We start from the raw sequence: 14262 nt of genomic DNA, 5'->3' as shown, positions 1-14262 counted from the left end.
TTTACTTATTTAATACTCACTGGCTGTACGACAAATGTGACTATATATAAGTGCTCTATTTAGGGATGTAATTTACCCATTAGTCCATTTATTGCTGAACAATTCAATTGGCAGCTCTCTATTCCAGTGGTTCCCAGCCCTGGCTCTGGTGACACTGTGTGTCATTGTGTATTTGAATGTTTTCACTCTTCCCAGCACACCCTGATTAAAATAATGAGTTCATTAACAAAAACGTGTTAAAGCAGGGAGAGCTCTAAAATATGCAGGGCAGTCTGCCTCCGGGACCTGGCCCGGGCAACATTTCTCTGTCCCACCCCTCAGTGGAGGGCTCACCAGGTGTTATTGTGGTGGTGGACCATTTTTCACATGTAAGTGGCGTGTGAGTAAGGGTTGTGTTACTCACCGTCACTACCAGAGTCAGAGTAGCCTAGCAACATGTGATCAGCAAGCAGATCTGACCACCGACGACGGCTTAGTGAATGTACGGATGCATTTCCTCTCCTTGAAAACACATATCTTCGCTTTCCAATTAAAAAAACTCCCTTTTTGTGGATGCTTAGTTTGAACACAGCAGCTGTCCTTCATATTTTGTGAATATTCCATGATGAATGGACCAATAGAAATTCTCTAAATTCCCTAGGAAAGTTACTTCCTTTTGAAATGTAAGTTTTTTTTGAAAAGTTAATATATTGTCTTTAGACAGTGATGCTATAGACATTGAGAAAGTAATAAAAATAAGGATAATTCTCCCTAATTGATTACTGAACGCTCTATATCTCATAATCTCCAGTAATAAGATTCTATCCAGACTGTAAGTCATTATTTATAAGCATTATTTATAAGATTAATTATTTTGAGAAATTGACTCATATTTAAGAGTTGCAATCTCCAGCGAAAACCTATAGCGAAAGCTGAACGTGCAACAAATAAAACTGATCAACTGGCCTCCAAATTGTTTGCAGAAAAATGGCGTTTTTCCATGGCTCTGCTCTTTTGCTTCTCCACTGGCCAAGTCTGGGCCTGTTCCCTAGAACTTTTTCAGTCCCTGCTCAATTACAATTCCAACCGAGTCGTGTAGGTACTAAATTGTGACGTCTAAACCCTGCAGAGCACTGATTGGCCAGAGAGACCTGCCAATCACCATGAAATCCAGAGCTCCAGCACAAACTTGCGGCTTGTAAAACCTCACAACGGCAGCTCGTAACACTACCCCGAGGTGTTTTGAAGACGTTCAAACGCTCCTTGGGTCGGTGGCCAACGAAAATCTCCAGCGAAAGCTGAACGTGCGACAAGGAAAACTCCACACACAACGAGTAAACAGCGCCTAACCTTACTGCCATCATTGTTGTGGTTTTCAAAGCCTGTATTTCCCGTTAGAGAAGGGGGTTTTGAGACGTCACTGGCTCCATTTCGCGGGGGGAGCTGTGTTTTTAACGAGTCGAGCCGAACCGACCCGACCCGACCCCATACGGTGGAAAAACAACAGAACTTCTAAGTGCTAGCAACATTGTTGTGCTGAGTATAAGGGGGCTAAAATATTCTACATAATAGCTGGGCTACAGTCAGTAACTGTTGACCTATGAACTGCACTTGTGTTGGGACTTGATCACATGGTCTATTGTAAATAGAACTAGATTAAGACCCCATCCACACGGATCCAGATATTTCTGCCTTTTGGCCTCCTGTCCCCACGAAAATGGCGTTTTCGGAAATGGAGGTTTTTGAAGACTCTTTTTGTCATTGTTCTCGTGTGGACGAGGAAAAAGGGATGTTTTCGTAAACGCTGACAGCACACAGCGTGCCTATCTCTGACTGAAATTCAAATAGCTTCTCATTTCCTGTGAATTACACAGGTCATAAATCTACAGTTTACACACGCAGATAACATTAGCTTTCAGATTCCACTTATGAATAAATATAGATGGTGCTATATTAGAAATATACAATGCACTTTAAAGATCTAGATTCAGTAAATTCATGACTTGGATAGTGCACTACAAAGGGAGTATGGAGAGATTTGGGATTGAACCTCTCTCTCATGCTTTGTCGAGTTTTGACGTACTGTGGCCCCCTACAGGACAGGCATGGCAATGCAGCCGCTTTTGTATTCGTCTGGAGGAAAATCTCAGTTTTGAAAAATATACATATCCCGTTGACCCAAAACGTCAAACCAAGCCCCTACACGTCTGAGGTTATAAAATACCCCGGGGCAATTCCTCAGAAGTAGAGTGGTGGTTACCCTGATGTTTGGTCTTCCAGTCATTCCCACCATCAATAAACAGCCTCAGTCATTCCCTCTCATCAGCTCTCTATCTCACAGCTGATGTGTGGTGAGCGTTGGGCACAGAATGTCTCTCCGTCACATCATCCAAACGGATGCTGCACATTTCTGCTGTTTGGCACAGTCCCAAAGAATGTAAAGCACATTTAGAGTCTAGAAAAGCACTGTATTACTGCAGTTATCATACGTTCATTCATATTTACGACGTGTGTTGGCTAATTTGAGTGCAATTTAGTCATGAAATTCTTTAGATAATGAGCTTATAATCCGCTTATTTATCTTGTACTTACAGTCGGCCTGAAATTCTGTCACGAGGCAGCAGTGAAAGTCACTTTCTCTTCTGTTTGTTGTTTAACTTCATTATTTATTGGACTATACAAGCCTTATTTTATTTACACGCACCACAACGTCTCTCTGAATTTCAATTCGCACACTGTACCCAGAGAGGTTGCCAGATTTTTGAGTTCCTTGTCCCCGCCCTCTTCCCATGACTGGGTTATTTATCATAGTTGTGCTAGTCACTGCCACTTGTGTCACCAGTAATATTAATGAATATCCGCTCTGCTGGTAATTCACTTTAACCTGTCTCCCCATATTCATTCATCCCACTAAAGAAGGGAGGGAGAAGCGAAGAGAGCTGGAGACAGAGAGCAGCAGAGATGGATTCTCATTGAGGGGGAAAAATAGCAAAATAGCAGTGTATTTGATTAGGGACTAATTTTTATTATTATTTTTATTTATTTATTTTTTTGCCAGTCTGTTTGTGGTTAAACAGAGAGCCGTGGTTAACTGAGCTCATCTTTAAGAGCTTCCTAGGCCCAACAAAATGGCCCTAATGGGTGTTAGAAAATAGAGAGTAATGTTTTAATGGCTTATGATTAAATGTTTCTTCGGTTGGCCCATTTTTAGACGTTGGTTGACTTCCATTTAAACAACGCAACAACGCTTTTGTCAATGTACACAGGGAGAAATGGGCATAAGAAAGCAGGCAGAGCAACAGGACTACAAAGTGCTCCTCTGTGGTCAGTGGAGCTGAGGGAATTTACAATGAAAGGGAGGGCTGTGGTTTCCTACCCTCCTCCAAAAGTTACATAGTGCAGTTTCTGCAGTGCTGAGCCCCGAGTGGCAATGACAGAGGTTCTGTTCTCATTATTACGTCATCAGAATGATTTAGAAGCTGTAATTCTGAGGTGAAAATACTACCAAATGTTCCTTTAACACTCAGCCGTGCTGTCAAACTGTGATTGATAATTAGCATATAGTCAACATCCACATACAGTGCTGCCTGCCTTTATATATGTTTTCATGGACACTTTATTTTCTCCACAGGCCACGCAGCACGGAACCAGTGTGCACTATGCTGCAGGCACAGATCCTGAACTGCTACAGAGAGAACCGCGTCCAGACCCTGCGCTGCGCAGACCTGGCCAGAGAATACATGCAGTGCATTGACGCAGCTAAGAAGGTAATTCTGACTGCGTGTGCCCGCGTGTGTGTGAGAATACGCCCTCAGCCGGTTCTGGCCTTGCCGTCAAAAGACATAACGCTCTTTGATCCCGCACGAAGCGGCAGTATCTCATGAAAAAGAAGGAAAAAGTTTCTCAGCTTTAAGGTCAAAGCCTTTTCCACAGTTTATAAAACTCCTTCACTAAAGCTGTCCCTTTCTATGTGATAAATCTCAGGATGTACTACAGCCTTGTAGCCAGGCAACGGTACAATAGTGGATATAGTCCATCAGGCTCAGAGTGTGTGGAGCTCAAGGGCGCTGGCGCACTGACATAACACTGCATTCTCTCTCTCTCTCTCTCTCTCTCTCATTCACACACTCCTCTCCGCTCCGTGTGTTCTGAGTTTTCCACACCTTGCTGTCTCCGACTGTCTCCGCGAATGCTGTTTCCCCAGGCGACGGCTTGGATGCGTGTCCGCTGTCCCTCTGTGTCCGTTACGACTACCTCGGGATGAGCCCTGACCGTGGGTTTATATTTATGGCTCCGAAAACATGAGAGCTTGGCCGGCAAACACAAAATCGATGGCGTTTGCACCGCTAATGGAAGTTCATTCACACTGCGGCACACTTGAGGCTCACTCCGTGACGTCTGGGATTGCCCCATGAATCTGCTCCGCTCTTCCGACCAGTTCAGCCTTCCCAGTCAAACAAGAACACACTCCAGTGCTACCTCGGGTTCATTTACTCTGCCGTCGGTACCAAACTGAGCACGTATCTGATGGGATAATCTCTCTTTACCAATGCTAAAGAGCTAATAATGTTAAAGAAGCACTAGCTAAAACCTGGCATTCTTGCTCTTGTGCTCCCCCCGCAGTTGCAGTTGCAGCACTGTCCTGAAATCCAGGGTGAGGGAGGGGGAGAAAGAGGGGTAGTTTCCTACCCTCCTCCAAAAGTTACATAGTGCAGTTTCCGCAGTGCTTAGTACATAGCTGTGACAACCGAGGCTCTCCCTTGTGACAAAGTGATGTGTCACAATGTGTTTGAAGCTGTAATTTTAAGGTAAAAATGCTACCTAGTGTTGCTTTAATAAAAATCAGCTTACATACTTTGAACGTTATGAACGTTATTGATGACTGTTGTTTAGTAATACAGACAGTTAGGGCTGGACGATAATTAAATATCTATATTCATTCATTCATTATCTGTAACCTCTTATCCAGTTCAGGGTTGCGGTGGGTCCAGAGCCTACCTGGAATCATTGGGCGCAAGGCGGGAACACACCCTGGAGGGGGAGCCAGTCCTTCACAGAGCAACACACACACACACATTCACTCACACACTCACACCTACGGACACTTTTGAGTCGCCAATCAACCTACCAACGTGTGTTTTTGGACTGTGGGAGGAAACCGGCGCAGACACAGGGAGAACACACCACACTCCTCACAGACAGTCACCCGGAGGAAACCCACGCAGACACAGGGAGAACACACCACACTCCTCACAGACAGTCACCCGGAGGAAACCCACGCAGACACAGAGAGAACACACCACACTCTTCACAGACAGTCACCAGGAGGAAACCCACGCAGACACAGGGAGAACACACCACACTCCTCACAGACAGTCACCCGGAGGAAACCCACGCAGACACAGGGAGAACACACCACACTCCTCACAGACAGTCACCAGGAGGAAACCCACGCAGACACAGGGAGAACACACCACACTCTTCACAGACAGTCACCCGGAGGAAACCCACGCAGACACAGGGAGAACACACCACATTCCTCACAGACAGTCACCCGGAGGAAACCCACGCAGACACAGAGAGAACACACCACACTCCTCACAGACAGTCACCCGGAGGAAACCCACGCAGACACAGGGAGAACACACCACACTCCTCACAGACAGTCACCCGGAGGAAACCCACGCAGACACAGAGAGAACACACTGGAGGTGTGTGACTGCGACACTAACCTGCTGCACCACCGTGTCGCCCTAAATATTTATATATTAACAATGATATGATTTTTTTTAAACACATTTTCAGTATTTCACTGTACATGTCACAGGGCACTGCCGTCTGTTTTAATATTAGTTTAAAAATATGAATATTGACTAGTTTAGGTTTGTCGGTGATGTCATGTTTCTTGTTTTTCCTGGCAATTTTGCCATCTTTTTTATTTTTATGTCAATATCGGAGTTATATCGTATCGACAGAAACTAAGAAATATATTGTGATACCAGTTTTGGGCGTATCGTCCAGCCCTACAGACAGTGCCCTGCTTCCTGTGTGTCAGGGTTTTTGCCTTTAATATTTCACCTCATTGGTGTTTGCTGTTTTACCTGAGAAAGTCAAATCAGACCTCATCTGGTCAGACCGGGGACGCAGGTACCAACAGGTCAAAGTATTTCCGCGTACTATCCAGATGCAGGGGTAAACAGGCCCGTAAACAATTGTGGTGTTATTTGTCATAGTGTAACACATTCTTTATAAGTGAAAACTGTGAAAGAAGACAGGACCGAAGATTTCGGACATGTGTTTGCTTGTTATTTGTGGGTTGTCCTATTGATTTCAGCTGTCTGTGGCTCCCGTGCCTGGGTGATTATATATTGATGAGTGTGAACATGGGTGTGCGTGGTATGTGTCCGATTGCTGCACAGATCAAATGTGTCTCTGGATCAGCTTAACAGTGTGCAGACAGCTTGGAGGAGGAGTAGAAAGCCTTATTAGAGGCAAGACTGTCTTGCTGTCGACCCGGTCGCCTCCAGGGAGGCCGCACGCCCTGGAGGAATGAGAGAGAGTGCAAGAGAGAGGGAGATGGAAATGGGGATAGAATGAGCACTGAAAAGAGAGAGACAGAGATGTGCAGAGAAATGAGAGGGAGAAACAAACAAATACGAGTGGGAAAACTGTACAGGAGAGAGAGAGGAGGGAAAAAAGATGAAGGAGAGAGTGTGTGTGTGTGTGTGATTAGGGCTAAGAGGGAGAAAGAGAGGCTGTGGCAGGGCCGTGTGAGATGGGAGCAGACACAGTGCTCTCTGGCTGCCGTCTCCACGCTTAGAGGGGGCACCCACGCTCCTCTCAGCCCTGTCTACGATAATGACTCTGAGATTGGCTGATCCGTCCGCCCTGCTCACGCCGCACTGCGATCCTCCACTCATTTACGGCCAGGCCAGACACACACTGACTTTGATGGTGATGGATGTTTTCAGCATCCTCGCATTTAGCACGAAGGAGAGAAGGGAGAGGGAGACGGCAGGAGACCGTAGACTCAGCGAGATGGAGGAGAAAGAGAGCTGGGAATACGCTAGTTAGCGTAGCTTGTCTGATGCTGGATTGATGTTGCGGTACAGCAGGGTTATTGTGTGGAAGTCCGAACTTTCTCAAAAAAATAAATAAATAAATAAATAACTAAAAGTCACTAAAAACTTTAATGCTGCTTTCTCCCACTGAAACAGTGCCCACATGCAGACCATGATTGGGCTATGACCTACATGCTAGTGTCCATGACGTCCCTACTGCCCGGATCCTCTTGTACTTACACACTTTAAACAGGTGTATTGGAGTAAACATGGAAAAAAAGCACTTAATTGTAACAGTGTTAATGTAAAATACAGATTATATTCACTTAGAGCTGGACGATATGGACAAAATTTATATCACGATATAGTTCTTAATATCGGTCGATATGATATGGTCTTCATATCGGTACGAACAGTATAAGCCACAGTAAAAGAGCTAAGAACACCCACGACACACTGAAGTCTGTCCCCTTAAACCTCTGAAAATGAATTTGCCAAATCTATGAACCCAAATATAAATGTTATAAATAAGAGAGGAAATGTTTATTTGTTATTATTTAAATACAATTTTTCGCTTATTGATTTTGCAAACTCTGCTTAATTCTCCTGCATTTGTACAGTTTTTGTTTTTATTTCACACTTCATTTGGCAAAACATCTGTTCCCAAAAAAATTATTAATTTAACTGAGAGAATTGCATTTTTTAATGAAATGTCAGGGACTTTTATTTTGAATATTTTTATATTTGCTTGTACAGGAGGTCCTCAGGTTACGTCAGTCCCGAGTTACGATGTTTCGTGGTTATGACACGTCTCCCATTTACTGCATAAAGCCTTGTTTCGACGTAAGTGGGTTTGCGTCGTAAACGTCGTAACGCGAACTTCGTGTGTGGTGTGCGCGGCGGAAGAATACACGGTTACGCGGCTCGGGACCGAGGACGATAGGTGTTAGGATAGGATACGTGCTTACAGTTATGTTATTTATGTACAGTATGTACGTATGTTCCGACTTACACCGAAAATCATTTTACGACGCGACGTAGGAACAGATCAACGTTGTAAGTCGAGGACCCCCTGTAGTGATAAACACCCTCTCGCGGTGTCGAAACCTGTCCCCTATGTAGTAATTAGGGAGCCATTTTGTCACAGTCTTAGTGTCCGAAATGTTCACTACTCTTTAATGCTTCCCTATGATTGTGCACTGTATAGTGAGTAATAAAGGGAATAGTGAATAGGGAGCCATTTTGGCACAGTCTTAGAGTCCGAAATGTTCACTACTCTTTAATGCTTACCTATGATTGTGCACTGTATAGTGAGTAATAAAGGGAATAGTGAATAGGGAGCCATTTTGGCACAGTCTTAGAGTCCGAAATGTTCACTACTCTTTAATGCTTACCTATGATTGTGCACTGTATAGTGAGTAATAAAGGGAATAGTGAATAGGGAGTCATTTTGGACATGACAGCGCCCTGTAATAGAAGTGTCAGTGAGAAACAATGTAAATAATGTATATCCAACTATCGGAAATGTTCATAAATCACATCATAGTTACTGAAACATTTTCTATCCCAATATATGTGGATATTGAACTATTCTCCAGCATTATATTCACTATATACTCACTGTGGTGGAGCAGGGAGCCCACCATCACATACAGAGGAGTACTACTCCAGCAGCAGGGTTGGGGCTATGTGTTATGTATGTGCAGTGAATTTATTTACCAGGGATTCAAACAACTTCAAACATCCTAAGGCATGGATTTCTGTTCCTCTCTCCTCTGCTGTCTCTCAGTTTGGTCAGAGATGATGCCCAGTGCAGTACAGGCAGAGGTCTCTTGTCCAGCAGTGCTTTAAGTCCATCAGGCCAAAGGCTAGGACATGCCTTGTCTAATATGTATGAAGTCTTTTTTTTGGTCATTGCAGCATTGCCAAGCATGAGATGAAAGATTTAAGATGCCACCACAACATCTGTCGACCTGTGTGTTTCATATACACACTGAATGACCACCGACCTCGTTTCTACACTCTCTGTCCATTTTATCAGTTCCACTGACCACACAGGAGCACAGGAGGTGATGGATCATTCTCTGGGATAGTGGATCAGACACAGCAGTGATGTTTGAGTTTTTAGGGAACAGTCCACCGACCAAAAACATCCAGCCGACAGCGTCCTGTGTCACTGATGAAGGACTAGAGGACGAGCGACACACACTGTGCAGCGACAGATGAGCTACTGTCTCTGACTTTACAACTACAAGGTGGACCAACGAGGGAGGGGTGTCTCACAGAGTGGACAGAGAGTGGACACAGGGTTTAAGAAGTCGAGCAGTACTAGCGCAGTACACACTAACACACCACCACATCTCTGTGGGTGTCCTGACCACTGAAGAGAGTACGCAGGAGCTGATAAAATGGACAATGAGTGCAGATACAAAGTAGGTGTTCCTAATCCAGTGATCGTTTTCAGGAAGCTACGTATGAGAGATCCTCTCTCTTTTCAATCCTGTGTTTCTGCCTTGTGCTTGTCAGCAGAAGATCCTCTTGATATTATGTGCGTTTACACACACACACTTCTCCTCGGTCACCTGCCTTGGCCTTGCTGCCCTCCTCTCGGCGCCTTGCCATCAGCCCTGAGCCTCGCTGTCCATCAGCCCACAGCTCGTCAGATTACTGAGTGTATTAAGCTGGATGCGCCTGGCTGAATTCCTCCAGTGGCCACTGTCTTAATGAGGCCCAGACTACCCTCTTTCCCCCATTTGTTAGATTGAGAGAGACAGCCTGGCAGGTGCTGCACGCCCTTATTCTGACTTCTGGGAGCCCAACATGCCGTGTGTGTGTGTGTGTGTGTGTGTTCTCCTAGTAAGTGATGCTCAAATTATACAACCGCTTTATTATAATATGGATGTAAAATGAAAATAAACGTCCCGAAGTCCGAAAAAGAGGTAAAAGCAAATCCGTTAAGGCAGACTCGGGTTTCTACACATGGGAAAAGACACATGGATATCTGCAAAGTCCAGTTCAGTTGCGATGTCGAATACCAGCTGGAAAAATTGAGAAAAGCTCAAGCTGGTAGAAAGGAACAGCTACGTATGTCATGTTCCAGGTGCGCACCCTTTATTATTAATTAGGCAAAGCTCCTCTGAGACCAAGCCCCAAAGGTGGAGCATTCCTAGTGCCCTTGTTTTTTTTTTTTTTTTTAAATCTGCACGGTCAAGCCTCGCCGAGAACAGCCCTGGAATTTCCAATCCATTAAATAGCCACTGTTTCAATTTATTCCAAAAGTGAACCTGTTGTAGAAATAATTAAATGGCAGCTCTAGCTTGGAGCTCTCTGTGTGAAATCGACAGGATCATTATCCGTGTCACGCCTTCGTCCTGTCAGTCTGTTGTCCCCGCCATGTGCTTTATTTGCACATGGCTCTGTTTTGTTTATGTTCTAGTCTCCGCCTTTGTCCCGCCTCCTCGTCTGTCATCTGTTAACCCGTCCTTCTCGTTATCTGTCTCAGGTGCGTCTCGTCAGTGTCTTGTATTTAAGTCCCCTTCCTACACTTCCTGTTGTTGGTCATTGTTCTATAGTTCTCATGTTCTCTCGTTCTTTGTCATGTCAGTCGTGTTATCCGGTCTGTCTCTGTAAGTTTCCACGTTGTCGTTTCATTTCCTGTCGTCTCGTTCTTTAGTCTGTCTGTCCCGTTTGCCCTGATTTGCTCCTCGTGTCCCGTTTAACCTGTTTGGCTCCCTGTTTGTTTTCGTTATGTTAAAGTCTCTTTGTTTTGTTATTCTTCTTCTTTATTAAATATACTGTGCTTTAGCGAATGCGTCCGCCTCAGTCAGTCCGCTCCGTGATTCCTGACAGAATGACCAACCCACAGGACGCAGCTAGCACAGAAAATACGTTTAATAGGGCTGTGGAATGGAGTAGCCGGCTCCGACAGATACATGCCACAGTGGCTCAGCGCCTTCGGGAGGAGTCGATTCATGAGTCGATTCAGCGCGAGTCGTAGGAGTCGGCGAAAGAAGCGTGCTGGAGTTCCCCCCTCGCTGGAGGATTACCCCCTCAGGTCCGGGGAAATTTTTGGGGGGGCGTTAAGGGTAGGGGCTGTTAGCCTCACCTCCGGAGCTCTGAGGTCTGAGGCTAACAGGGGCGCACCTCGAGGTGATCTAATGGGTGCGCCTGTGAAACCCCCTAAACCCTTTACAGCTCCAGCGCGAGCCCGGCGAGCAGCACAAACCCCTGTCCTCGAGAGCGCGGCGTGCGCCTCTCCTGTCTTCGTGAGCGCGAAGCGCGCCTCTCCTGTCTTCAGGGACGACGTCGCAGATTCCTCTGCCTCCGTGGACGTCGTCGCACTGTCTCCAGTCCCCGTGATGGCGGCACCCGCCGCTCCAGTCCCCGTGATGGCGGCACCCGCCGCTCCAGTCCCCGTGATGGCGGCACCCGCCGCTCCAGTGTCCGTGATGGCGGCACCCGCCGCTCCAGTCCCCGTGATGGCGGCACCCGCCGCTCCAGTCCCCGTGATGGCGGCACCCGCCGCTCCAGTGTCCGTGATGGCGGCACCCGCCGCTCCAGTGTCCGTGATGGCGGCACCCGCCGCTCCAGTGTCCGTGATGCCGGCACCCGCCGCTCCAGTGTCCGTGATGGCGGCACCCGCCGCTCCTGTGTCCGAGACTACGGCGGCACCCGCCGCTCCTGTGTCCGAGACTACGGCGGCACCCGCCGCTCCTGTGTCCGAGACTACGGCGGCACCCGCCGCTCCTGTGTCCGAGACTACGGCGGCACCCGCCGCTCCTGTGTCCGAGACTATGGCGGCACCCGCCGCTCCTGTGTCCGAGACTACGGCGGCACCCGCCGCTCCTGTGTCCGAGACTGTGGCTACGGCCTCCCCTGTCCATGTCCGTAGGTCGGCCCGAAGGACTTCAGGGCCGATCCCCAGAACTGTGCCCAGGCTGGTTCCTCAGACTACCCCACAGACATTAGCCAGTCCTGGGCACCCCCCTGTTATTTTGGTTCCCTTGTCTGTCCCTGTCCTGGTTCCCCTCTCTGTCCTTGTCCCAGTACCCGTGTCAGCCTTTGTCTCTGTCCCTGTACCTGTTACTGTATTCATGTCTGTCCCCGTAAACGTCTTGGTCCCTGTTCCCCTACCAAGTCCAGTCCAGTCTCCTGTCCTGCCTCATGTCCAGTCCCCTGTCAGCCCTGTCCAGTCTCTGTTTCAAATCCCTGTCCAGTCTCAAGTCCAGTCCCCGTTTCAACCCTCTGTCTTGTCTCCTGTCCAGTCCCCTGTTAGTCCTGTCCAGTCCCTGTTTCAACCCTCTGTCTTGTCTCACGTCCAGTTCCCGTATCCGTCCAATGTCCAGTCACCTGTCTTGTCTCCGGTCCAGTTTCCCTTCCAATCCCCTGTCCAGTCTCCAGTCCCGTCTCCGTTCCAGTCTAGTGTCATGTCACCTGTCCTGTCTTCTGTCCAGTCACGTACCCCTGTCCAGTCTAACGTTCCTATCCTGTCCAGTGTCTTGTCACCAGTCTCTGCTCCCGTCCAGTCCCAGCACCAAGTCATGTCACCTGTCCTGTCTTCTGTCCAGTCACGTACCCCTGTCCAGTCTAACGTTCCTATCCTGTCCAGTGTCTTGTCACCAGTCTCTGCTCCCGTCCAGTCCCAGCACCAAGTTCTGTCACCTGTCCCGTCTTCTGTCCAGTCCCTGTTTCCATCCAGGGTCATGTCCAATGTCAAAAACCCTGTCAAGTCCCATGTGTCCACTCCTGTCCTGTCCAGTCCGTTCTCGTCTCTTGCTGCCCCCCTTTGTCAGTCTCCTGTCATGTCCCATGTCCCGTCTCGTATATTCGGTCCTGTCGTGTCCCCAGCTCCTGTGTCTGTTCCCGTCCTGTCCTGAGTCCTGTCACCCGTTGGTTTGTTGTCCTGTCTTGTTTTCCGTGCCCTCTCCAGTGCCAGCTCCTGGGGGGTTTAGGAGTACGCGCCCGGGAGTTGCGCGTTCTTGGGGGGGGCATCTGTCACGCCTTCGTCCTGTCAGTCTGTTGTCCCCGCCATGTGCTTTATTTGCACATGGCTCTGTTTTGTTTATGTTCTAGTCTCCGCCTTTGTCCCGCCTCCTCGTCTGTCATCTGTTAACCCGTCCTTCTCGTTATCTGTCTCAGGTGCGTCTCGTCAGTGTCTTGTATTTAAGTCCCCTTCCTACACTTCCTGTTTGTTGGTCATTGTTCTATAGTTCTCATGTTCTCTCGTTCTTTGTCATGTCAGTCGTGTTATCCGGTCTGTCTCTGTAAGTTTCCACGTTGTCGTTTCATTTCCTGTCGTCTCGTTCTTTAGTCTGTCTGTCCCGTTTGCCCTGATTTGCTCCTCGTGTCCCGTTTAACCTGTTTGGCTCCCTGTTTGTTTTCGTTATGTTAAAGTCTCTTTGTTTTGTTATTCTTCTTCTTTATTAAATATACTGTGCTTTAGCGAATGCGTCTGCCTCAGTCAGTCCGCTCCGTGATTCCTGACAATCCGCTCTTGTCCATTTGAACCAGGTTTGTTTTATTGTAATATTATAAAACTCCATTAATTTGGCTAATGACTTTAGCTTTTATTTCATATTCTCTTTTAAAAAGGGTCAGTCACATGGTCCACAGAGAGACAGCCCACACACTGCTGTTTTCAACAGTTAGTTTACTAACACAGTATCTGGAGGCAGACGGGGTCTACAGAGTTAAGAGTACGGTTACGATAGTTATTACATGTTCATATATTAAATGATTAGAATTATTTAATAATATTATTAAACTATATTGTTTCTGGGCGGCGCGGTGGTGCAGCAGGTAGTGTCTGTCACACAGCTCCAGGGATCTGGAGGTTGTGGGTTCTAGTCCCGCTCCGGGTGACTGTCTGTGAGGAGTGTGGTGTATTCTCCCTTTTTCTGCGTGGGTTTCCTCCGGGTGACTGTCTGTGAGGAGTGTGGTGTATTCTCCCTGTTTCTGCGTGAGTTTCCTCCGGGTGACTGTCTGTGAGGAGTGTGGTGTGTTCTCTCTGTGTCTGCGTGGGTTTCCTCCGGGTGACTGTCTGTGAGGAGTGTTGTGTGTTCTCCCTGTGTTTGCATGGGTTTCCTCCGGGTGACTGTCTGTGAGGAGTGTGGTGTGTTCTCTCTGTGTCTGCGTGGGTTTCCTCCGGGTGACTGTCTGTGAGGAGTGTGGTGTGTTCTCTCTGTGTCTGCGTGGGTTTCCTCCGGGTGACTGTCTGTGAGGA

The 14262-nt window shown here is 47.4% G+C and overlaps 1 protein-coding gene across 4 annotated transcripts in view; it reads left to right on the top strand.

Moving 5' to 3' along the window:
- The window catches only part of chchd6a (coiled-coil-helix-coiled-coil-helix domain containing 6a), a 98105-nt gene that overhangs the window by 59050 nt on the left and 24793 nt on the right, over positions 1–14262 (top strand). For all 4 annotated transcript variants that reach the window (XM_066671128.1, XM_066671127.1, XM_066671125.1 and 1 more), the window contains one exon: positions 3611–3746. In XM_066671128.1, the coding sequence (XP_066527225.1) occupies positions 3611–3746 (136 nt within the window). The remainder of the gene's footprint in view (positions 1–3610; positions 3747–14262) is intronic.

The sequence above is a fragment of the Hoplias malabaricus genome, chromosome 5 (genome assembly GCF_029633855.1).
Source record: "Hoplias malabaricus isolate fHopMal1 chromosome 5, fHopMal1.hap1, whole genome shotgun sequence".
NCBI classification, from domain to species: Eukaryota; Metazoa; Chordata; class Actinopteri; order Characiformes; family Erythrinidae; genus Hoplias; species Hoplias malabaricus.
This window is presented reverse-complemented; position numbering and strand designations above follow the sequence as displayed.